General features: G+C 61.9%; 1 protein-coding gene and 1 long non-coding RNA gene across 2 annotated transcripts in view; one reads left to right on the top strand and one right to left on the bottom strand.

Moving 5' to 3' along the window:
• Nucleotides 1-4169: 4169 nt before the first annotated feature.
• LOC119867478 lies at nucleotides 4170-9707 on the top strand. Its single transcript, XR_005383723.1, has 3 exons — nucleotides 4170-5143; nucleotides 5673-6749; nucleotides 7084-9707. It is a non-coding gene; the product is annotated as an uncharacterized LOC119867478 (long non-coding RNA).
• Nucleotides 5032-25045, bottom strand: part of SLC9A3 (solute carrier family 9 member A3) — a 40051-nt gene continuing 20037 nt past the window's right edge. Inside the window, 16 exon segments of the mRNA XM_038583381.1 lie at nucleotides 5032-5542; nucleotides 5818-5857; nucleotides 5859-5932; nucleotides 6329-6401; nucleotides 6582-6758; nucleotides 6994-7123; nucleotides 7711-7826; nucleotides 9314-9443; nucleotides 10499-10569; nucleotides 10664-10753; nucleotides 11158-11360; nucleotides 13287-13507; nucleotides 14341-14518; nucleotides 15075-15153; nucleotides 16889-17049; nucleotides 20040-20342. Coding sequence (XP_038439309.1) covers nucleotides 5295-5542; nucleotides 5818-5857; nucleotides 5859-5932; nucleotides 6329-6401; nucleotides 6582-6758; nucleotides 6994-7123; nucleotides 7711-7826; nucleotides 9314-9443; nucleotides 10499-10569; nucleotides 10664-10753; nucleotides 11158-11360; nucleotides 13287-13507; nucleotides 14341-14518; nucleotides 15075-15153; nucleotides 16889-17049; nucleotides 20040-20342 — 2294 coding nt within the window. The 3' untranslated portion in view covers nucleotides 5032-5294.

Genomic DNA, 25045 nt, shown 5'->3' with positions numbered 1-25045 from the left:
AGAAGCAAGGCCTTGGCCCCACCAGGGCCTCTTGGCAGTGAGTTTATTGTTTTAAGCTGACCAGTTTGCAGTACTTAGTTTTTTTTATTTATTTTTTTTTAATTTTTTTTTTTTTAATTTTTATTTATTTATGATAGTCACAGAGAGAGAGAGAGAGAGAGGCAGAGACACAGGCAGAGGGAGAAGCAGGCTCCATGCACCGGGAGCCTGACGTGGGATTCGATCCCGGGTCTCCAGGATCGCGCCCTGGGCCAAAGGCAGGCGCTAAACCACTGCGCCACCCAGGGATCCCAGTTTGCAGTACTTAGTGTAGTCCTAGAACTCCCGCTCCTTGGGACTCCTTCCGATCAGCTTTGAAATGGCTAAAATTTGATTAGACTCCTCTTAAAAAACTACCTGCAGACTTGGCATTGATGTGCTATTTTCTTTTTAAAATAAACATCAGGGACACCTGGGTGGCTCAGCGGTTGGGCTTCCGCCTTAGGCTCAGGGTGTGATCCTGGGGTCCTGGGATGGAGTCCCGCATCGGGCTTCCTGCATGGAGACTACTCCTTCTGCCTATGTCTCTGCCTCTCTCTGTCTCTCTCATAAATAAAAATTTAAAAATTAAACATCAAGATTTTAACTATTAAGAGATGTGTCTGGGGGCACCTGGGAGGCTCCATTAGTGAAGCGTCTGCCGTCAGCTCAGGTCGTGGTTCCAGGTCCTGGGATCGAGTCCGCATCGGGCTTCCTGCTCAGCGGGGAGTCAGCTTCTCCCTCTCCCTCAACTGCTCCCCTTGCTTGGTAAAAAATTTTTAAAAATTAAAAAGTAAAAGATGTGTCTGGGGGTGCCTGGGAGGCTCTGTTGTTTGAGCGTTGGACTCTGATTTCAGCTCAGGTCGTGATCCCGGGGTCATGAGATGGAGCCCCGCGTTGGGATCTGTGCTCAGCAGGGAATCGGCTTCAGATCCTCTCTCCCTCTGCCCCTCCCTCCACACCCGTGCTTGTGCACTCGCTTTCTCTGCAGGGGCAGGTGTGCAGCTCTGAGTCGGGTCACCCACACTTCTGCCCTTCCATCAGCCTCCTCTTGACCGTCAGAGCCTGCCCTTGCCCACTCAGGCTCTGGGCCCGGCTCGGCCAGCCCCTCTCCTCAGCCCTGGGCCTATCCCCTCAACATCTCAGGGGCTTCATCTTTCCACTCTGGCTGGGTGGCTCCTGCTCTGCCCTTTCCAGGGCCTGCGCCCTGTGTGCAGGGATGAGTCTGAGTGCATGGTGGCATCCGCCCACCTATGGCTGGGACATGGAACCAGCTCTCGGCCAGGGTGTGCAGCCGTTGCCAGTCCCAATGCCCACCCTGCACCATAGAAGGGGCTGCCTCTGACATGCATGCATGTGCATGTCGATGTTGATTTCAGTGCCAGAGCAAACTGCCCCTTAAATCTCCTCCATACGATTTCTCACAAAGTTTCCACCCACAGTGCCTTGAAACAAGTTTAATAAACTTGATCGTGCAGGTGTGACAGGGTCTGTGATGGGCCCCTGCCCAGCGCATCCAGGGCAGCCCTGTAAGGCACATTGTTCTGTCATCAGGGGTTCACGAAATTGACTAAGATTACATTCACCAAATTCACATACACAATTTTCACCACTCCTAACTCAGCGTACATTTCTACTGGAGTTTCAATGAAAATTTTAAATCTCCTTTCACAATAGAAGATCACTAGTACACAGTACAGAAGCACTGTAACAAAGTTATTTTCAAGAAAATACAGAAGTGAGAATTAGCAACTCATAGATTTGTGTTCTTTATAGTCTACCATAAAGTAGGCCAAAGTTCAGTACGAAATAAATAGGAATTTTTCTAATAAAAAATTTTACAACAGTTTTCCTAAGGAAATACATTCATAAGACGTTGTTTACATTCTGTTTTACAACGACAAGAACGGCTAGGATTCTCGTCTATGAAATGTATCCACAGCACTAGGGCGCATAGGACTGTCCACAGAGGAAACACCAGCACTTTCTCTAGGGCTTGAAATGTGGGATTCCACCAGGGAGGCTTCCTACCTGGACTGGGGTTCCCTCGTGGCCGTTCAGCAAACTGGCCGTCCAGCACAGAAAACCCTAGCCAAGCGCTGAGCCAGGAGCCATCTGTCAAACAGATGCATCACCTGCCGGTTTACTACCTCTGGTGTTGAGGGGATGCCTCTGACCCACCTTCCCCGACTCAGCCTCTGCTCTGCAGCTGGGAACTGGGCCCAGGTGAGTTGTTAAGGCAGCTGGAGGTGCCAGACCAGCTGGGCTGGGGACCCTGGAGGCCCTGGTGTGTCAGGGCCTCACTGATCTGGACGAAGCACTCTGCAGGGAGCGGACAGGGCATGTGCCCTCCTGGCCATGGGCCCAGTTGCTGCGGGGCCTGGGCTCGCTGACAGGCAGGTTTTGTTCTGCGGGTACTGGCTGGAGTTTGTGCTTACGGAATTGGTCATAATGGTTGCACGCTGTGGGGTAACTGTGGAAAGCCCAACCCCACCAGGTATGTGTGATTCCAGTAAGGAGAAGATCTGCTGCCATCAGGGTCAGGAGCTTCATGTTGCTGAACAGCCAACGGCAAAGGTGTAAACAGCAGATGTACAGCCTCTTTCCAGCAGTGTCCCAATGAGCACGATTAAAACCCTACAAAGTGCTACCGGCCTTGCTGTGAGGGCTGTGGGAATTTATACCATCACAGTGCGGTCCTGGCACAGCTGACGCTCCTGAGCAGAACAGGGCCGGGCCTCTTGAGAAAAGCTTCTAGGAGTGTCCGTAGAAGTCTTCTAGAAAGTCCGTAGATCTTTACCATGTCTTTCTCACGCAAAACCCAGTCTGAGGGCCAGGCCAGGGCACATGAGGGCCCCGTCCTGGGCTCACTGTGGCAGCCTCCTCACCCACCTCAGCCGCTCCCCACACTGGACTGCCAGACAGGGGTCTCCCTCTGGGGTGGGAGGTGAAGGGGACAGCCCTGTCCCTGAGACCCTGGAGGGGTGAGACGGCGAGCTACGACATTCTCAGGGCTGGGGGGGCGGGTCTGTGCGCTGTGCCAAGTCTCCTGGCACTCCACCGCGGGTCGGCAGCTCCTCCCACCGGGCCTTGACCCCATGAAGGTGCTTGCTAAGTGACAGCCCTGCCAGACTCAGCTGGAGCTGTGTAGACCTGTCCACACGGCCCGTGCAACCTGTGACACAGCCTGGGCCATCTCCCGGTGTCGTGTCCGTGGGACAGCTCCGGCCGGAGACCAGGTGCCCCGGCAGCACCTGCATCCACAGGCCGCCTCACCCACACCTGGGCCAGAGCCACCCCGGTGCTGGGCTCTGACCTCACAACACACAAAGGGTGAGCACGCGACAGTCCCTAAGGGGACAGGCAGTGCGGGGCACGGGGAGTGGGCCGGAGGGGCCAGGTAGGGCCGGGCTGCCCACATCCCCGAGGGGCGGGCCTGCAACGCAGTGTCCGCACCTGGCCGGCCCACGTCACTTCACGGGGGCTCCGTGTCCCTGGCAGTGTTGATGGGAGGGAGGACGCCAAGCGGCAAGGCCTGGAGCCGGACGGAGCCCACCTGCGGGGCGGTGACGCGCTGGGGCCGCGCAGGTGGCCGGCGCAGGTGGCCTCAGGGCCCTCGGCCCCGCCCGCCCGGCCCGCTCCCTGCAGGCGGCCGCGCCCGCGGACACGCCGGGGCCTCGGGTCACAGCGGCGTCTCCTCCTGCTCCAGCGCGTGCGGCGGCGCGTGGCACGACGGCGGCAGGGACGCGAGCTTCAGCAGCGCAGGGCGGCGGCGCGCGCGGGGCCGCTGGAACGAGCGCCTGCTGTGCACCCTGCGCGCCGCCGCCGACCGCGCATGCGCGCCCGGCCCCCCGCGGCGCTCCGGCCCCGGCCCCGCCCCCGCCTCGCGGTCGGACGGCGCGGCGGGCGGGGCCTCGGCGGGCGGGGCCTCGGGGGGCGGGGCCGCGGCGGGCGGGGCCGGGCTGCGGGCGCGCGGGCGCGGGGAGCGCGCGGGGAGCGCGGGCTTCTCGGCGGCGGGAGGGGACGCGCGTCCGGTCAGCGGCACGTCGGAGCCCGTGTCACCTGCGGGGGAAGACGGCGTGAGCGCCGCGGGCAGCTGGCGGGGCCCCGGGTCCCTGCGGGGTGGGGCGGGCGGAGCTGCCACAGCCCCCGGGCGGGGACAGAATCACGGGGACACCCCGGCCCGCGGACCCTTCCCCCACCGTCGTCCAGGGCCCCCACCGCCACCACCGGGACAGTCTCAGGCCGTGGCCTGGCCGTGTGGCCGGCGCGGCCCACGGTGACCGGGTCGGGGGAGGACTAGCTCCTGCAGCCCCTCGACAGGCACCTGTACCGCGGGGTGTCCAGTGTGTGCCCGCCCCGCGGCCTCTCCGGGTCGAGGAGGGTGTGGGGTTCAGAGGCAGAAGCCGGGAGACGGCAGAGGAGCAGCAGAAGCACCCGGAGGTCCTGCCCACCCGGCGTTTCCCACGAGCTCACTCCCCAGTAACATCCCCCCAGCCCCCCCCCACCCCGGCAAAGCGAGGCTAAGGCTGCACCAGGCAGCGCCCCTCACACTTGCTGGAACACCCCACAGGGAAGGGATGGACGCCCCTTCAAGCCTCCGTAGGAGAGAATCACAGCAGCTCCTGCTTCAGTTGGAATAAGTGGGAAAGCCCCTCCTGCGCTGGGGCAGGTTTCCTGTTTCCTCCCAAGCGCCCACCAAACACCCAAAGGAAACATGAAATGAACCCAAAACCTTGCATCAAGGGGCAAACCCTCTTTCCTGCAGAGTAGGTGCCACGCCCCTGCCTGCCACCTTGCCTTGCCCCGCCCCCCAAGCCTGCCTGCTCTGGCCTCCCCTCCGGAGAGGGGGGCTGCTCTGACCTGGCGAGGCTTGCCCCTCCGCTGCCCTGGACCCTTTCCTGGAGCTCGTCTGTATGAGGCCGAAAGGGACCCGATGCTCTTCTCCTGGACTCACTTCTTTCACATGGGCCTTTCCCAAAGCCCCAGGGCCTTCGGGGAGAAAAAGAGATGTGCCCACCCAGCCCCCACCCAGCCCTGCTCTGAGCTCAGGACAGGCTCGTGGCGGAGCCCGGGGCTTAGCCATCTCAAACAGCTCTGGATCCTGACATCTCAGCGGGAGAAGGTGAGACTCGGAAGGGTGTCCTAAGAAATGTGCAGCTGGAAAAGAGGCTTAGAGGGAGGAAGAGTGAGCAGAACTCAGGTCCAGAGCCAGAAAGGCAGCCAGCTAGGGGAGAGGAGCTGAGGAGAGAGCAGGTGTCAGGCGGGGTCAGGAGTTACATGTGCGTGGACTCAGGGAGGGTCGTGTGCGGCTGCTCCTCGGGGCCATCGGCCTGCAGAAAGGAGTCCACGGACTTGGTGCTGAGGCGGAAGGGCGCCAGGCGGTGGAAGTTGCCCGGAGAGCAGGGGATCTGCACACGAGCCCTCTGGGAAGGCACCACTGTCTCCCCGGGGGACAGCCAGGGTGGCACCCTGGAGAGGATGCCCAGGTCCTCATCCGGGGAGAAGACGGGGTTGTCAATCCCTAGGAGAAAGGGCAAAGGTGAACCTGGACAGCAGGGAGGAAGGGTGCAGCTGACAGTCGTCCTGCTGCCGACACCTGGAAGGTCACTGGAAGGTATCTGGGGTCTGCTGTGTCTCTCCATCTACGGCAGGCCAGGCAGGTGACAGCTCCCTGCTCCCCGCTTGCAACTCACCCCCACGTGGACCCAGCACCAGGCCTCCCTGGCCCTGCGGACCCCATAACCACCAACGACGTGCCCACTTCTGGGGCCAAGGAGGGCCGGGCCCAGCCCTCACCTGAAGGGGAGTCCGTCGCCGTGGCGTCTTGAGTGATGTTTCGCCAGGAACTCGATCCCCCCACCCGCTTCGGCACCGTAGTCGGGAGCCTCCTCTGGGTCTGAAAGTTCCAAATCTGGTGGAAGGGAGGGCAGCATGAAGGACGTGGGCTGGCTGCAGACACCCCGCTTAGTGCCCTTAGCAGACAACCCCGAGCAGCTGGCAGAGCACCCCAGGGTCATTGCCCATCCCATCTGGGCGGCTGGCCGGGTGGCAGTGCCCACACAGTGCATCCACCCCTCCTGGCCCCATGCCTCCTCCCCACCCAGCCTGGCCCTTGGGCCCGGGAGTGTGGGACCCGCCTCGGGGGCGCTGCCCACCGGCCCCAGTGCCTGGGGCCCTCACCTGCCCTGACCTGGCTGCTGAGGGGAAGGGCATCCGTGGCAGGATGGCCCTCTGCACCCCGGCTGCCCCATCACCATCCCTGGGTCCTGCTGGTGAGCGTGCGTGCTGCCCCGGCCCCAACCCGTACCTTTCTCGTTAATGGTGAAATTGTGCACGGGGCTCTCCAGGGGCAGTTTCCCGTTGGGAATACTGCTATTTCTCTGAGAAGCAAAAGGAAACTGTTAGCGGGTGTGGGCACAGCCGCACCCGGGCCCCAACGGCCCCAACCGTCCCCAGGAGAGCTCTGCTCTGTGAGGGGGCTACAGGTGCAGACTCCCACAGGCCTGACCCTGCGGGTGTGACCCCTGCCCCCAGGCAGCCCCACGGTCCCTGGCCCTCACCCGCTTCTGGGCACGTTCCCTCTTGTACAGCTTCGCCGCCTTCTTGTTCTGGCCGATGCCCAGCTTGGCAGACTTGAAGGACTCCAGGCGCTTCCGCATGGTCCTGTGGAAGATCTCCTTGTCCTGCTTCTCGTCCTCGTTGGGAGTTAGCTCGTGCCGACTGTACAGGTGCTTGTACTGGGGCAGAGGCAGGCGGGACGGTCACACGTGGGGTGTGGGAGGACAGCTCACGGGGCGGGGGTGCCGGGGCTGCCCCGACCCCAGACAGACAGATCCAGGTGCGGGAGAGCCCAGGCCACCGCCTCCCGCAGCCCTTCTCAGCCTGAGCCTTCACTGCACTCTTGTGAGGACCTCTGTACCAGGGTCGGGAGGGGCCCGAGGGCTGAACCCCGCCCAGACTCTGCACACCCACCTCCTGCCGGGGCTTGTACAGGTACTGCTGCAGGGTGTGGTGAGTGACCATGTCCTCCGTGTCACGGATGCTTCTCCTCCTCTGTTCCAGGGACTGCATGTCCAGGCACACCGCACTGACATTCTCCCTCCTGTATGGGGGCCTCAGTGATCGTCTGGCCTTCCTGCCCCTCACCCCTGAGCCTGACCACCACCGGCCCCCTGCCCTCCTAACTCACCCCCCTCTAGCCCAGTACCTGCACACCAGCTGAGCAAACCCCAGCCATGCAGCCCTACAGAATCAAGAGGTCCAGAATCCAGGACCAGGGGTGGGTGTAGGGGCACCAGGGATGAGGCCTCAGCCCCAAATCTCCATCTGGCCCTCCCCGCTCTTAGTCTCACATCAGGCAAACGCTAGCATTTACTCCAGGTGCATCATGCAGGGGGACACCTGGCACCTGTGTGCACACCCTCCCTGGACCCCTCAGGGGCCCAGCCAGGGGTCTTTATTCGACCCCTGATGGCTCTCAGTTCCCCTAGATGTCCATTGGCCAGTGTCTGTCCAGAGGGGCCCTGCTGCCTGTGCCCAGGAAGGCCTGGGAAGTGCAGGTCAGGTCAGGCAAGACCCTGCCCACAGCAGCCAGCAGCCACTAGGGTCACGGCAGGGGTGGGGGGGTGGAGGGGCCAGGGGTAGGGGATGGCCTCTTCTGGCAGAGCCGGTGTGAACCTGGGCACGTACAGGAGGTAAGACACCGAGGCCTCCACGGTTGAGGGCCGTGGCGTGCTGAAGTCCACGTTGACCATGTTGTCAGTGCTGGGGGAGCGGATAAAGGCCAGGGACCCACGGCGCTCTCCCTGTGGGCAGGAGACAGTCTGTGTCCACGCACAGCATGGCGTGCCTCACAGCCAGGTGACCGCCAGCCCCAGAGAGCTGAAGCCACAGTGAGGCCACACTGAATGGTCGAAGAGGAAAGGGAAGAGGGAACCCTGGGTCCCTGAACCAGCCCCTTGGGGGCACGGGGTGCCAGGAGACACTGCAGCTCCCCACAGGACTGGGGAAGTGCCCCCAGGGCCCTGGGGACTCCCAGCCAGCCACCCTCAGTGCCCCAGAGAGGGGAACAATAGAATCATGGGCCGGGGCACGCGGTGTGGTGGGCAGTGGGGGCCCTGCCAGCGCCTGCACCTCCCATGTGGGGCTGGGGCATCACTGTGTCCCAGGGACACACTGCACACACAGTCAGGACCGCGTCTCCTGATCCCTCATCCCGGCTCTAGAGCCCCTGAAGGCGGAGATCCGGGCATTGAACTCTCCCCACCCAGGGCCAGAGCGCAGACAGCAGGTGTCTTGTCCTGCCGGGGGCTGCAGCTCGTGGACTGGAGCCCAGGGGAGTGGGGTTGGCCCAGCACAGCTCAGTAGGTGCTCATCTGCCTGCGGCCCCTGCCCGCCTGTGCCTGGGAGGGACCCTGGGTTGTGCTGGGGCATCGGGCTGTACACCGGTGTGGACAAGCCCCTGGAGATAGGGATCCATGTCCCCCCTGAAAGAACAGATGCTTCTAGGGCTCGGCCACACCCTCTACGAGGTCAAGGGCTTGCTAAGAGGGCTTGTCCCTCCAAAGGGAAGTGCAGACCTCTAGCTCACCAGGGCCCCATGTGGGTCCAAGCTGGCGAGGCGCCAGGTGACCTTGGGCCAGGGGCCATGTGTGGGGACACAGTGGGGCAAAGGCAGCTGAGTGATCGATGTAACGACCAAGGGATGGTCACACGTGTGCACTGAGAAGCCAGGAAGTGCCACTTGGAGGCCTGTGGCTACCAGGGAGGGGCCAGCCAGACTGTGTCCCCGGAGGAGTGGGTTTAACCTGAGAGAGACCTGTATGACTGAGTCACTCTGACATCCCCAGTCCCTGGGAGGCTGTGGGTTGGCGTAGGGCACGCGGCCTCAGACACTACGGGATCCAGAGTCACCGTGCGGCCCATGTGGCAGGGCCTGTCCCTCATCCTTATGTGCACCTGGAGCCCACTCATCTACCTCACACTGCACGGCTGTGCATACCGTGTGCACACGTATGTTGGGGGCATGACTCCATGAGGCCCTAGAGTGTCCTACAGAGAGCCGTGGGGGAGGGTTCTGTGCCTCAGCTCCCACAGCCATTCTCGGGGTATCGGGGGACCCATGAGCTTCACGGGGTGAACTCGTCATTGACCCCGGCATGGTGCTGCTGGGCCTCTGGGAGGGTCTTCCCTGGCCCAGTGCCTGAGACCCCAGTGGCTGCCCACATCCCATGTCTGGGTGTTGGTTCAGCCCCCAGCGCTCACAAAGAGAACACATGGAATGTTCTGGTACCTCAGCCACATAGCTGATGGCATCTTTCAGGTTGAGTTCATGGAAAACATTGAGAATCCGATCGCGTGACTTCTGAGCAGACTTTCTCATAAGGATTTTGCTGAGGAATTTCCTATCAAAATTGGACCACCTGGGGGGGGGGTTCAAAGCAACACAGACGTCAACGCTGGGGTGGCCCCAGGATGGACGGGGACCCTGGCAGCAGGTGGGGGTGGGGAGCAGGGGTGTGGTGGGCCCGGGTCTCCCACTGCCCAGACCTGTATGCACGGGTCTCCCAGGAGCTCAGACCAGGGGACACCCTCCCACCCCCCACCCTGATTTTTATTCACCCAACAACCACAAAGGTGAGTTCTAAAATGAAAGCAATAAACATCTGGGGTGCTGGTTCCCCATCTGTGCTCTGTTCCTTCTTTCCTGCCCGAAGGCCTGTCTCACCAGAATGTATGTGGAATTATGGATTCTGTTTTCTCATTTAATACAGTATTGCAGAGCTTTCCAGTGACTCTAACCTTCTGGAAACGGTGGGGCCGGGTGAGGGCAGGGCCCTGGGGCCCTCAGGCCTTGGCTACAGGGAAGGGGGCACATTTTTCCTGCAGAGGGATTGGCTGGGGGAGGAGGGACCCCTGTGGGGAGAACCAGGCTCTAAATCCTGCACAGAGTACTGGCCAGTATCGGGTCAGGAGAGCACGTGCCAGGGCTGATCAGAGGGGTAACATCCAGCCGAGCCCCATGTGGTGGGGGAGGGAGAAGAGGGGCTGGGGGTGGGGAGGGGGGATCTCAGGGGGAGGGACAGGGGGAAGAAGAGGGAGGGGGTCCCGGGGGAGGGGAGTCCCAGGAGGAAGAGGGGGAGGGGTGGGGAGGGAGGGGGGGTGGGGTGGGGAGGGAGGGGGGTCCTAGGGGGATGGGGGTCCCAGGGAGAGGAGGGGGAGGAGGAGGATGGGCATCCCAGGGGGAGGGGGAGTCTCAGTCTGACAAGCAAGCTTCTGGCCCCTTCCAAGGCAGTGTTCTTGGTTCCCTAGGGCTTTGTGGGGTTGGTTTACAGGCAGGTGAGCAGCTCTTTCTACCCTGTGTGTCCTCTGTCCTCTGTCCTCCGTCAAAGGCAGAGGGAGGGGAGCTGACAGTGGAGACCAACATGGCTCCACGTGTCCTCGTTTCTGTCCAGCCAGGGCACCTGCTGCCACTTACTTGTCTCTGAGGTAATTGTGTCCAATTTGCCCGGATATGTCCTCAATGGCTGAGAGGATGTGGTCAAAAGCCTTTCAGCGGAAGGAGAGGGGCATTAGCATCACCTGGAGGGCTGCCCCCACCTCGGCCCCCCTTCCCCACACCCCCACCCCGCCCCGCTCCTACCCGGCCATGCAGCTTCTCGTTGAGCTTGGGCTCCCGATGTTCACTCCTTTTCACCTTCAGCCACTGCACCAGGGGCTTGATGGTCAGGCCCTGGAAGACGGGGACGACCCTGGTGGCCGGTGGGCTCCACCCCAGGGCCCAGCCTGACCCACAGAGCCCCTGGGACGGGAGTCCACGGCCACCCCCAGGTGCAGGGGGCCCTGACGCTGCTCTGAGGGCTCCGGGGTGGCTGAAGTGGGACACTGCCCTGGGGGGGGCCCTGGGCAACGCCACCCTAACTGGGGCTTCAGCAGCCAGCAGCACGGGAAGGAGGGAGGACGTTTCTAGACCAAATGGTGCCGCGTCCCCTGTGGGGCCACATGAAAACCTACAAAACGGCTCCTAGTTACTAAAATAGTAAAAACCAATTAGGGCCTAGAGGCCGGAGAGGCTGGTGGCATCGTGGGGCTGGCAGGTGGGGTCAGGGGACAGGCAGGTCATGGCCTCCCCCCTACCTGGAAGATGACGGTGAAGAAGACCACGATGATGGTGGTGCTGACGAACAGGTTCCTCTCCTTCACCTTCTTCTCGTCCAGGAGGACGACCAGGGCGAAGGCCACGGCCCCGCGCAGGCCGCCGTAAGACATGACCACCTGGTCTATGATCTCCAGCTGCACCATCCGGTACCGGTTCAGAACCCACGTCTGGAGGACCACACCTGCGGGGGGCTGGGCTGAGCTCCGGGGCACGGGGGCGGGGGCGGGGCGGCGGAGGCTGCCTCCCCTCCCCTCCCCCCAGCACCGCCGTCCCTCCCTCCCTCACCTGCTCACTCGACTCCCCCTGCTCCCTCACCACCACACCCCCGCCCAGGCCTCCTGGCTCCCTCACCCCTCCCCTCTCCCTCCCCTCCCCCACCCCTCCCAACTCATCTCACAAACCCCGCCCAGCTTCCTTACACACACCTTCTTGCCCCCCCAGCTCCCTCACACACCCCACCCCTCCCATCTCCCTCACACACCCTTCATCCCCCCAGCTCCCTCACACACACCCCAGCTCCCTGACACACACCCCTCACCCCTCCCAGCTCCCTCACACACACCCCTCACCCCCCCAGCTCCCTCACACACACCCCTCACCCCCCCCAGCTCCCTCACACACAACCCCAGCTCCCTCACACACACCCCTCACCCCCCCCAGCTCCCTCACACACACCCCAGCTCCCTCACACACACCCCTCACCCCCCCCAGCTCCCTCACACACACCCCTCACCCCTCCCAGCTCCCTCACACACACCCCTCACCCCCCCCAGCTCCCTCACACACACCCCAGCTCCCTCACACACACCCCTCACCCCCCCAGCTCCCTCACACACACCCCAGCTCCCTCACACACACCCCTCACCCCTCCCAGCTCCCTCACACACACCCCAGCTCCCTCACACACACCCCTCACCCCCCCCAGCTCCCTCACACACACCCCAGCTCCCTCACACACACCCCTCACCCCTCCCAGCTCCCTCACACACACCCCTCACCCCTCCCAGCTCCCTCACACACACCCCTCACCCCTCCCAGCTCCACCTCACCCTGTGGGGAGCACATGGGGATTCCCTCCTCAGGCATTGATGGATTCTGCTCCCAGCAACGGGTCACAAAAACTCCAGCCTGTAGCCCTGCTCTCCCCACACCCTCTCCCCTGTGTCTACACTGTCTACACCATCTGCACTGTCTACACTGTCTATACCAGAGCTCTCTCTTGGCCGTGGGCCAAACCACCCCATGGCTCAGCCGAGGCCTCACGTTCTGGTGGCTCAGGCAGCTCTGGGACCACCGACCCCGCCTTGCTCTGGCAGCCGCTCCTCAGAGCCCCCAGGTCCCGGGGAGCACAGGTGGTCCCCCACCCCCATCCCTACACAAACACAGCGATGGCCAGCTCGGTCATGGTCACAGCAGCCAGCAGGGCCCCTGCCTCACCGCAGCATCATCTGCTTCCTCAGTGACTACATCCACAGTGAGTCCAGGGGAAACCAAATGGATTCCCCTGGGTTCTAGAACCTTCCACCCTGACCCCTCACTATGCTACCTCTATCTCAAGGGAACAAGGCCGTCCATCAGAGAGCCTAAACCTTCGCTGATGATAACCACTGGCCTGGCCATGCTGAGGCTCCCCAGGGTTTGGAGCCTGCTCCTCCCTGGGCCACACAAACCCCGCATCCTGGCTCCCCCACAAGCTCCCTCAGCCGGGCCCCAGTGTCTGCCCTCCACCATCCTCACCATCCCAAGTCATGCCCACAGCCCACCACCGCCCCCCATCCCTGGACACCCCTATGCCCTGAGCATCCCTGTCGTTGCCCCTCCTCCCCATCATCTCCCTCATCCCCATCATCCCCATCCCTCATCCTCTCCCCTCATCCCCATCATCTCCTCTCATCTTTGTCATCCCCATCATCCCCCATCCTCTCCCCTCCCCTCCATCATCCTCCTCCCCATTATCTCCTCTAATCTCCCTCCTCTTGGTCATCCCCCATCGTCTCCCCTCACCCTCATCATCCCCATCCCCCTGCCACTCCCCATCTCCCCATCATCCCTGTCATCATCTCATGCACCCCTCATCCCCAGTACCCCACCCCACCAGCGCCCTCACCAATGGCCCGGTACACAGAGATGAAGACCAGGGTCAGGAGCACGAAGGCCGTGTTCCACTTCCAGATGAGGGGGTTCACAGCCGAGATGCCAAGAAACATGAAGATGATGGTCTCTGCCCCGCTGGCCAGCATCTTCATGGTGTAGCGCACGGTGGTGGCTGATTGCTCAGAGATGTTAGCTTTCACGTACTTCTGACAGCAGATGCCGCAGAAGGTGATGCTGGGGGTGGGACAGGCACGCAGTGAAACCAGGGGCTGTGAGCTGCCGGGACAGGGCCTGAGGGTCTGTGTCCTGGGTACCCACCCACCCACTGACGGGTGTTCTCTCAGAGCTGGGCCCAGGTCCCAGCAGCCCCCCAAGACCTGAGCCCCGAGCCACCCAGTGGGCTGTCTGTGCCTGACCACAGGCCAGCAGCTGGCTCTGAGGGGAGGTGCTAGGGCAGATGTGGGTCACGGGGTGCCCGCCGGCTTCCTGCCCAGAGCACCCAGAAGAGGCTGTGTGTAGGCAGAGCTCAAGGGCAGTTCTGTGAAAAGGCCAACTCATGATTTAAAACCTGAATAGGCCGGATTCTTCACCCATACAGTGGCTTCTCACCCCTCACAGGGAGGTGGCTGGGTAGAGGGGGCCGGGAGGGACCAGGAATGTTGTGCCCCAGAGGGGAGGGTCCCCTCCTTCCTCCCCCACCCTCTCCCCCACTCTCTGCCTCCTCCCTCTCCCTCCTCCTCTCCCTCCCTCCCCCTCCCCCCTCCCTTCCCCCCTCCCTCCCTTCCCTCCTCCCCTCCTTGTCCCTCCTCCCCTCCTTGTCCCCCTTCCCTCCTCCCCTCCTTGTCCCCCTTCCCCTCCCTCATCCTTTCCCTCCTCCTCTCCCCCTCCCGCACCCCCTCTCCCTCCCCCACCCTTTCCCTTCTCCCTTCCTCTCCCCTCCTCTCCCATCCTTGGCATAGCTACTTGGTTGTGCTGTGGAGTGCCCCTGCCCCCACCCCCGCACACCAGTGTGTGGCCCAGACACTATATAGCTCTGGCCCCCGGCCGTGGGAGTGAGGGGAACTCACGCCAAGATGGCTGACAGCGATAGCATCTCAGATGTGAGGTAGGACAGGTAAGAGATGATGAACACGAAGCCCGGCTCGATGATGCGCACGTGCTTGGTGAAGCGGGTGACCAGTGACAGCAGGAAGGCGAAGATAACACCCACCAGCGTGCCTCCTAGGCTCACCACGAAGAAGGACACTGCGGGCCGAGGATGCTGGCTGAGCTGCCTGAAAGGCCCTTTGTGGCCGGGCGTGGCTGGCCCCTGTGTGGGCCGGCTGACCAGCCGTCCTTCCAGACCATTCCTCACTGTGGGTTGCCTGGTAACCCCCACAGAGGCGCCAATAACTCAGCAAACAAGAAGCCAGTTCTTGCCCTGAGAGGCAGCCTGTGAAGAGCAGGAAGGCCTGGTTCCCTGCCCCCGTGTAGAGAAAGCCCAAGAAGGTGGCCTTGGGCAGGGGCATCCCTGGGACCCTGGGACACCAGCATCCAAGCCCCCAACCAGACATGCTAGTGGGTCTCATGGGGCAGCAGCCCCTGCCTCCCTAGTGTGGCCAGAACCCGCGAAATTGTGTTCATGAAACACATGGTGGATGGGAGGGCCTGCTGCTGAGACTTCAGAGTGGAAACACCTTTTCCCCGCAGAAGCTGTGGAACCCGGGGGTGGTGCTGGTGCCGAAGCCCGGAGGGGGTCCCCATGCTGGAGAGGAGACGTGACCCCATACTGCCCAGGCATATAGACCCGCCAGCCACATACCTATGCCTTTCACGCAGTCCACACCAGTCACCTTGTCACCTCCCAGCGTCACGAAAGATTCAAACACATTGTAGAGGACCTGGGAGGACAGAGAGGCAGGCATGACCTCGGGTCAGCCCTCGGCCAGTGCTCAGCCCTGTCCCGACTCAGGGCCCAGGCCTTGAGGACTTGGGCTGGAAGGAGCAGCCCTTGGCAGCCCCCTATCCTGCAAACCCAAAATCACTGAGTGAGACCACCAGGAGGCAAGAATGGTCAATAAGACAAAGGCCAAAGATGAGATGAGAGTCAGAAGAACATTCTAGAAGGAAGGAGACCCTTCAGGAGCAAACTGGGACCCTTTCATACTCTTAGCAAAGCAGCAGAGACCACAAAGCTAACCCACTGTGGTTAATGGTTTTGTTTTCCAAGATGAAGCCAGAGTTTCATTTTCAGCGACTTCACTATGGTGCCAGCTCCTCGTGGTGGGCTCACACCCCTTGGCGTCTTCAAGTGTGGACATTTACACCTTACCCGCCGAGATTTTCAAGATGAAAATCTCAGGAACTGCATGCAGGCTGAAGTTGTGGAGATAGGGCAGCGCTTCCCGGGCTGCCCACCCCCCGCGCCCCCCCCTCCCCCGCCCCTGACGAGGTGTCACTCCACAGTGAGGGGCCAGGGGCCGAGGGGCTGCGGTGGGCAGGATGCAGGCTCCTCCCTCTCCAGGTGTGCTCTGGGGGTCAGAGGACCCCAAAGGCAGGGAGGTGAGGCAGGCTGGACGGTGCGCGGGGCCTGGGCAGGCAGCCTCCAAGGACAGAAGGTGTTGAAGCTGGACCTCAGCTCAGGTGTCTCCGTGGACACGCGGGTGGGAGGGGATGTGGAGCGTTGGGTCCAGACGTGAGTTCAGGCTTCTGCAGAGATGAGAAGCCTCGGCACAGAGCAGCTCAGCCTCCAAGGGGCTGTGCAGACGTTTTCTGATTAAGTCTCTAATGCTCACAATCCCTGGAGAACATCTCTCTGCTATGTCAGGAATCTGTGCAGCAGCACCCTAGGGCTTTTCAGACCCCTGAACCCCAAAGGGATGTCAGAAGGGAGTGTCTTAGCGAGGCCATGGGTACTCAGAGCCGAGACGGATCTTCACATCCTGCCGTGTCTGCAAAACCCCAGGGACGAGGGAAGGGGCTGACCCCGGGGTCTGGAGCAGGTGCTCAGAGACACACAGGCCGGCTGCCCATAACTTGGCTCAGCTTGGGGTGGCTTTGGGGCACTCCAGGCCGACAGCTCTGAGGCTGAGACAGCGTCCCCGCATCTCACAAACCTTCTGTTCACTTTGCAGAGGTGCTGCGGCCTCAGGCCCTGACTGAGGGTCCTCCAGCCCCTGCCCACACACGGGGGCCCTGCCGAGCCCCCTCCTGGAGACAGTGCTGCCTCCGAGCACAGGCCGTCTTCCCTCCTGAATCCTAGTGAGATCCTGCTGTTTTAGCGGCTCCCTTAGGGGATTCAGGAATGGGTGGCACCAAGACCCCCAGGTAGAGGTGTCCTGCTCTGAGAACGGGGCAGGGGTGGGGAGGCGCTGCCAGAACTGGTGAGACAGGCAGTGGTTCTGGGTTAGGAGGAGGCAAGGGAAGGGGTGCGAGCGCCCGGGGCTGGCATGGGGACGGCTCCTCCAGTCGGAGCTGCGAGCAGAGGACCAGCCCCTCGCATAGGCCGCGTTCTCTGCCCGCTGCGCCGAGGGCCCCGGGCAGTTCTACAGTTCCTGCACCGTGACTGCGTGTCCCCTCCCGGTGGCCCCGAGATGCTCCCTGGCAAGTCCTTGGGCCCGCCCGGCACCCACTCACCACGGTGACGGCGTCGTTCAGCAGCGACTCCCCAAAGACGATGATGAACAGCACCTCGTTGACGTGGACCTCCTCGAACACGGCCAGGACGGCCACCGGGTCCACAGCGGCGATCAGGCTGCCGAACAGAAGGAAATCCAGCAGCCCGATGTTCAGGTCTCCTGCAGGACAGGCGAGCCGTCAGGGAGAGCCCCCAGCCAGGCCGAATGAGGGCCTCCAGTCAACACGCCTCCCCCCCGAGGCCTTCAGGGTCCTTCCGGGTGCTGTCCCGCTGACAGCTGCATTGGAAGCCCCCCAGGATGGGGACTCCGCCTCCCCCCATGGGCTCCCACAGCCTCAGGCAGGGCTGGCCTCATCCCCAGGGGAACTGCCAGACCCCACTTCTTCCCTTGGCCTCCCTTGGGCCCCGGCTGCTTCCTCCTTCCAGCTTATCGTGCCTGCTGCAGGCAGATGAGGGGTTGGGGGTGGGGGACACACACAGCAGGGAATCAGGCCCCTGCCCTGGGGGCCTACAGTGCAGGGGTGTGGGTGGTGATAGTGATGGGGAGGTCGTTGGGGCTCAACAGGCATGGGGGAGGCAGGGAATCAGGCCCCTGCCCTGGGGGCCTACAGTGCAGGGGTGTGGGTGGTGATAGTGATGGGGAGGTCGTTGGGGCTCAACAGGCATGGGGGAGGCCTCCCTGGGGACTGACATCTCAGCCCAGACCAGAGCCCCCAAGACCAGCTGGAGGCAGGGGCACAACAGGCCTCACAGGGTCCTGGGGGCTCCCACTGGAGGGGCTGCAGGGAGGTCAGCTGGGGACCCAGAGTGGAGGGAAGGGGAGCAAGGGCCTTGGAGGAGCCTGCTTCTGGGAGTGGCCCCTGCCCAGTGGGTTCCTGGCACTCTCGGGGGCGGTGGTCATGCCCAGATGCTCTTTCCAGAGCCTCTATCCTTCCAGATCAGAGCAACACCGGGCCACACAGGAGCCCCAGCAGCAGTCTGCACTTGGGGTCCATGCTCTGTGGGGACACACACCTGCCCCCAGTTGGGCTGCTTGGGGAGGTCCTCGGCCAGGGGCCTGCTGGCATGAGCTCCCTCCCCAGCCTGAGCGGACTCCAACAGACCCCAGGGGCCAGTCAGGCCTGGAGGGCCAGGGAGAGGAAGGGAGACAGGGCTGTGGGGCCCTCGGGTCCAGGACGGTGGCCTCTGTGTGGCCGGGGCTTCCCTCAGGGCCAGGCAGGGAGAAGGCTAGGTGTGCAGAGAGGCTGGGCCCTAGACCTGGTTCCTGGGGGCCCGGGAAGCATCCTCGCTGGAGCAGGGGCAGGTGTCAAAACTGCTTCCTGTGACTTTAAAATGTCTCTTCCGGAAGGGACACCCTAGGTTCTGCTTCTCCGCCTCCAGACATGGTCGGTGAGGCTGGGGTGGCAGGAACACAGTCCTTCCAGGCTTCAGACACCAGGGGCTTCCCAGTGCACACCCACCCTTGAGGCGTCCATTCTTAAATGCCTCCTGACTCCCTGGCCTCTCGCTGTCCACAGATCCTGACAGACCCTGTGGCACGTTCTGGAAGCCACTCCAATGTCCCGGGTCTGGGGTAGCCTGCCCTCTTCCCTGGAGAGACAGTCTACCACCCACTGGTGCTGTCAACAAGGTTCCTGGGACCAGGCTGGACTGTGGGATCCCAACTCCCAGGCTACGAGTTCTAGGACCTTCTGTCCACCACCTGAGGTGTCACCCACATGAAGCCTCTCGGACCGACCACCTGGAGCCTCTGCTGGGTCTCCCTGCACCGGCCCGTCCAGATACCCACCTGGCACCCCAGGCCAGGCCTCCTGGGGGTGACCTCTGCTCACAGGGGTGCTCCACAGCTTCACTGGGCTCTGAGGTGCCTGGCCACGGGTCACCAGAAACTGACCCCTACCCCCCCAGCCCCACCAGGCTTGCAGTTCTGGGTGTTCTGGGCCAGGATAGACTTGTTGGCCCCTGAGCGCTCCTCTGCTCCATGACTGTGGCTGATGCCCGGCCTTGATCAGGGGCATCCTGAGGGCTGAACACAAGCCCCACAGGGGGCTCCTGCCCCAATCCCTGAGACCTTCCCCTGGGTCCAGTGGCCAGAGGGGATCCTGTTATCTCAGATATGTCCCAACTATTGAAGGGCATCGCCAATAAATGCAACACAATACACCTGAGGCTTCCTTCCCTGCGAGGCCTGGCCAGGTGCACCAGGCACTGTGTCACCCTCAGGGAGCCTGGGGGTGGTACCCACTGGCAGCCGGGGCTCAAAGGACCATGTGTGCTCCTCATAGGCTGAGGAAAAAGTCCCAAGATGACAAATGGGCCAGGCAAGGTGATGGCTCGGGGCAGGGGCCCTTTGGCCTCCCGTGCTGGCTGCAGGTCCTGTGTCATCCAGGCTCCAAGGCCCTGATCCCCGGAGCTGGGCCCAAGGCTCATCCTTAGTCAGAAGGAAATCATGGCCCGGCCCTCAGAGTCGGGCCCTGGCAGGTAGAGGCGCTTGGAGCCAAGGTGGAGCACGGACAGGCGCCCGTGGGGGCTGACAGCCCCTTTCCGTGGTGGCCCCCATGTGACACCGTGAAGGGCTGTGTTTTGGGCTGCGTGCACTTCTGTGTGAGGCTCCCTGGGCCCCGGCCCACCTGGTCCAGTTCCCCAGGGGGGTGGGGTGCACCTCCGCTGAGTTAAGTAACCCAAACTGCAGGAGAAGTTGCTACGGATGCGGAGCAGCAGTCGACCTGGCTTTTCCTGCAGGTTTGCGTACAAACAACGAACGACCCAATCTCTGTGCTCAGCGGCTCGACCCCACCCGCCTCACCCACCCGCTAGCCTGGTCTGACAGGATTTCATCCCCAAGTAGGACACGAGTCCCGCCTGGGAATGCCCAGACCACTGTTGTTTATTAATTAAACCTTATTTTCAACACACCAAACTGGTTAAGTGGACCAACCAGTGACATTTGTCACCCTGCACACTCACTCATCCCCTTTCTGGGTCTGTGTTCTGTATCCTGCCCAGACCCTGCTCCTGCAGAGCCCACCCTGAGGACATCCCCAGGACCTCGCCCCAAGGACCCCACCCCTGAGGACCCCACACCCAGGATGACCTCACCCCAACCATCCCCTGCTCCAAGGACGCCCCATGGATGCCATGCCCCCTTACCCATAAGGCCGCTACAGAAAACACCGTAGAGGGACAGCCCAGTGGTGGCCGCGTTCCACACGGTGCCGATGACGGCGTACAGCAGGATGGTGCCCAGATTCCCGAAGAAGAGCCGGTTGGGCATGAAGTAGCCGGCGTCTAGCACGATGGGAGGCAGCAGGTAGAAGAAGAAGGCGGTGGGTGTCAGCGTGAAGGAGGCGATGTGGTCAGCTGCCCAGACGATGCCGCCCAGCACCAGTCCCAGCACGATGAGCAGCGCGCTCTCGGGGACAACGCTGGTGACCTTGTGTGATAGGTGGAAGCCTGTGGGGGAGGGGGCGGTCAGGGCTCAGGGTCCCCTCAGAGCCAGGCCGCCCCTGGAGGAGTGGGCTGGGCCAGGGCTACTGCAGGCCCCTCCCGCATGGTGGGTGTCTTTCTGGAAGCTGCAACAGGGAGCAGAAGTGGTGATGTTGTGACCAGCCCCCTGCACCTCCCTGCTCACACCTGGATGCGCCCCGGAAGCCAGGTGCCACGTCTGGGTCTGGGGATACCCCTATGGCCCATCATGTGGCCAGGAGGTCCTGCCACTGCACTGCTGACTGCTGTCCCCTGAGGACCCCACCTCCGGGTCTCCTTGCCCCTTGCAGGGGGAATGGCCCTCTTCCTCCACGGGCAGTCCAGGAGGCTGGGGAGGAGGTGGGCCGGGCAGGAAGAGCCTCCCGTGACAGAAGCCGGACGGAGGACTCAGGTCTCGATAACAGGCCCCGAGCTGGGTGGGCAGAGCCCAAGGCACCCACATCCACAGGCCCCAGGTAGCCCGCTCTGGACCTGAGTGGGGATGCCCCCTGCACCCCTCACCCCTTCATGCTGCCTCCAGGCCCTCTTCCTCCACCTCTCAGGTGCTAGTGTCTGAGCCTGCTTGAAGCCTGGGGGGGACCATCCCCTCTGGCTTGCGAGGGGTCACAGCCCCGAGGAACAGAGCCTCCTGAAGCCACAATCGGCAGGGCTCCCCCGGGGTCACGAGCTCCACTGCCCCATGGGAGCTGGTGGGGACAGTGGGGTCTGAGTCCCCCTGCCAAAAGCTGTCCCCAGGGCCCCGTCGGCCCACCAATCCTACCAGGACCTCAGGGCACAGGTCCTTCCAGGTGAGGCAGGACCTACTGGGGCCCATTTCTCCTTCTATTTTATTTTATTTTTTTATTTTATTTTATTTTATTTTACTTTATTTTTTTATTTACTTTATTTTATTTTATTTTATTTTATTTTATTTTATTTTATTTTATTTTATTTTATTTTATTTCTCCTTCTATTTTATTTTCTCTATTTTAAGACTCAGAAACAAGTGAGAAGATTTCCTACATTAAGCCCGATTTCAAAATAGTCAGAACATGGACTGGAGAGCCTGGCTCACATTTAGGATAATTCTCTTTTCCATTCCTTGAAGTTCTGAGTATCAAGAGACCTCTCCATGCAGAGCAAGGGCATTATCCTGTGAGCCTGCCCGCCTGGGGGCTGGTGTGCAGCGAGCCTGGGGTCTGGTTCACTCACCTCTTCCGCCAGGCTCTGCCCTGAGCTGCTCTGCTCTGCGTCCCTGGCCTGTTGAATCATGGGGTCACCACAGGGGTCAGATGCTGGCTGTGGAGGACAGTCCCAAGGACTTGTCTTCCCCATCGTGCATGGCCTCCCAAGTCTAGCCGAGAAGCAGAGCGGCAGGTGTGCAGGTGGGACCTTCCGGGGGTGCCGCAGCGTCACCGACCCACGGGTCACCAGCCAAGGGCCCAGATCCGAGTTCTGGAAGGGCCAGGGTTCAGCTTGCAGGGGCAGAAGGGGCCAGTGCTTCTGGGATTGGAGAACTTGCTGGGGACCCCTGCCCCACACAGCTGAGGGCTCTCGGGCTCTCCAGCCAAGGCTGTACACTCGTGTTCCCGTCAAGTTCCACTCTTCCTCCTGAAAATTTTCACACTCATCTGGTGAACGTCCCTACACGGGGAAGCCCCACGGAGCCAGCACCCTGGCACCTGCCTGATGACTTTTACCAAACCCTGCCGGGGCACGGAGGGCAAACAGCTCAGGGGGTGGCCGCCCAGAATGATGGAGGGCAGGTTCCTGGGAGCCCTCAGGGCTGTCCCCGCTCGTCAGCAGGAAAGCATCCGGATGGTTTGGCCTCACACTGCAATGCAGGCTGGGAGGGGCACCATGTGAGCAGGAGAGGCTGTCACCCAGCAAGGGCACAGAGAGAGGTGCCTACACCTGCAGGGTGCCGCCCAGTACCCAGGGCTTGCGATGTGGGGCCACCCCATGCTTCGGGAAGAGTTCCGGCAGCACCTGCCTCCTTGCCAGTCCCAGCAGCAGACACCACGAGGGCCTCGCAGACCCAGCACTGTTCCATCGCAGACGGGGTGGAGCACGTGTCCCCCCATCTGGAGCCTCCCTGTTCCTCTGTTCGGGGGGCATCGAGTGACCTCTGAACTCTAGGAAGCCCCTCACTGAGGTCTGACCCCAGAGCTGGCTTCAGGTCACGTTGCTGAGTATTTGGTCTTGAACCACAATCTGTCCCCAAATCAGGGATTTACACGGGGTCTTGGTCATAGACTGATCTTTCCCAGGAGGACGCGGAGTCCCAGGAAGCACCAGCTGACACTGTGGCTGGTCCTCAGATGCGTCCCGCATGGCAGCCCAGTATCTCACAATCTAATTAATTTAGTAGATGAGAGACGAGGTGACTTCAGAGCTGAGGCTCTTGCTTAACAGTAAGCCCTGAGAACCCACAGAGGAGGTGCCTTCAGGTTTGGCTGACTGAGAAGGAAACCTACGTGCACACACACAGGGTGACGTACGCACCATCCGATGGTGGGGGCACCTTGCACAGGTGCGATCCGGGGGGCTGGGCAGCATGTGTGCTTTAGTGCAGAGTCACCTCTGACCTGGACAGAAACACCTGTCACTGCTGCCCAGGTAGGGGACGCACCTGTTCAGGCAGGTGAGGATGTCTGCTGGTAGATTCAGGGCCAGTCCCTCCTGTTCAGAGGGAGGTTTACACCCTTCCTTGCCCATGGGACACTCCTCTGTGGGCCACTGGTTCATGGTGTCGGCGGCTCCTCCACAGCCTGGCTGGGCAGGCGGTCACTCACACCCCGGAGCCGCACACTCGCACCCTCCGAGGCCAGGCGCTCGCCCTTTGACTCTGTTTATGTCGTGCAGACTCTGTTCAGGTAAACTCAGGTCTTTGTTTTACGGCTTCTGAGTTTCATGCCCTTGAAAGCCACTCATGCTTCTGTGTGTCCTGCTACGCGTTTAACATTCCGTCCGACTGGGGTTTAGTAAAGAAAATATTCAAAAATAATGGTGAACGGGAGGACTTGCCCATCCCCAGAGACATCCTGGCCGTGTGCTCCTGCGTCCCTCACTTCTGTGTGCTCACCTCCGCCCTCCAACCACTCGTGGCCTGGCTCTGGTCCTGGGGCCACACGTGTTGCCCCGGCTCTGGGCAAGCCCTGAGCGTGCACAGAGGACACAGTGGGGGGCTGCTGCTCCTTATCTCCCCCTGCCTGGTTCCCTGGCCTTTTCTGTCTGGTAGTCGTGAGAGCTTCATCGTCGAGAACTCCCTGACGGACAGGTGTATCTTCCCAACTCTCCTTCCCTCATGTTGGGGATGTCCCTTCAGTCTGCAGGGCAGCTTCCTGTGACCTCCTCACTCCCCCAGGCGCCCAGTCGGCGACCTGCCCTGCCCTGGCCGATTGTCTTAGATGCGCGTCCACAGCAGACGTCCTGCTCGGCCACTGACCCTGGGGCAGAAGGCGGCGTGTCCCTGCCCAGCCAGTGATGCCTGCCCTCCGGTTCTGTGGCCCCTGGACAGTGCTGCGGACTCTCCAGACAGTCCCCCCCCGGCACCCCCTTCCATCTGTGTCCCCCCATGTCGATGGAAGTCCTTGACCCTCCTGTCCCCCCAGCCCTCCTGCTCTTATGTCTCAGACCTACCCTGTGTGTTCACCTGTGGAAACCCTCCAACGATTTCCCTGTTCTGCTGTCTTCCGGAGCGTCTTCCCAGTGCAGTTTGCACTGGCCCTTTTCTGGGGTATAACGCTCTGTGGGGACCTCCCTTCTGTTTCTGGGGTCATGCTTTATGCCAGGTGGGTCCTCCCTCTTTCTCCTACGATGTCACCATGGCTGCAGGTGCCTTTCTCCAGGTTCTGCTCGACCTCTCCTCTGCATTCATGGATGTGGGGCAATGTCTGATCCAGGCTTCAGCCTCCTATGGGCCCAGGGGTCCTCCCTGGAGCTACAGGCTGGGCTGGGGTGTCGCTGTCCTTGCTCTGGGGCTTGAGAGCCTGGCAGTAGGCCGCAGGGAGACCCTGGTCCTTGCTCTCACCTGGCATCAGGCTGGCAGCGCAGCCCCGCTGCAGGGGCACCCTCCGGCTCTGCGCCATCCTGCCCAGGTGTGAGGGAGGGTCTCCGGGGACGGGAGCTCTTCAAGAGCGAGTCCTGGCAGCCAGGGACCGGTCAGGCCTGCGGGCGGCTCTCCCCACTGCCCGTGACCCCTCCCAGATGGCAGCTGCATTGTAATGAGCTAATTAAATGAAAGACTTCATTGATTCTAAGCGGCAATTTGCTGCTGGTTCAGCCATTAAGCATATAATGGGCATTTTAGGAGCCGGTGAGCCGAATTCCTGCTGGACGTGCCCTGTGGCGTTGGGCTCCGGCAGCTGGCCGGAACCTGGATGGACACAGGCAGGAATGTGGCTCCTAGTCGGGGCGGGTCACCGCGACCGCCCGTCATCAGGTCACTGTGAAAATCTGACACGGAGTGGAGGCCATGTCTCTGTCCACAATCCACAACACTGCCTCTGCTGCAACCCCACTGGGCACCCTGGGCCCCTGGGAGGCTGAGGGAGTGGGCACGAGGGGCAGGTGCCTCACCCCTGCCCCCTCACCACACACCCAGCACCTCTGTCCACGCTGCAGACACCATGTGCTATGCTGAGCTGGGCCATCCAGACTCTGACGGGGGCAGGGAAGATCCCAATTTC

This window comes from Canis lupus, chromosome 34, assembly GCF_011100685.1.
Source record: "Canis lupus familiaris isolate Mischka breed German Shepherd chromosome 34, alternate assembly UU_Cfam_GSD_1.0, whole genome shotgun sequence".
In the NCBI taxonomy this organism is placed as follows: Eukaryota; Metazoa; Chordata; class Mammalia; order Carnivora; family Canidae; genus Canis; species Canis lupus.
This window is presented reverse-complemented; position numbering and strand designations above follow the sequence as displayed.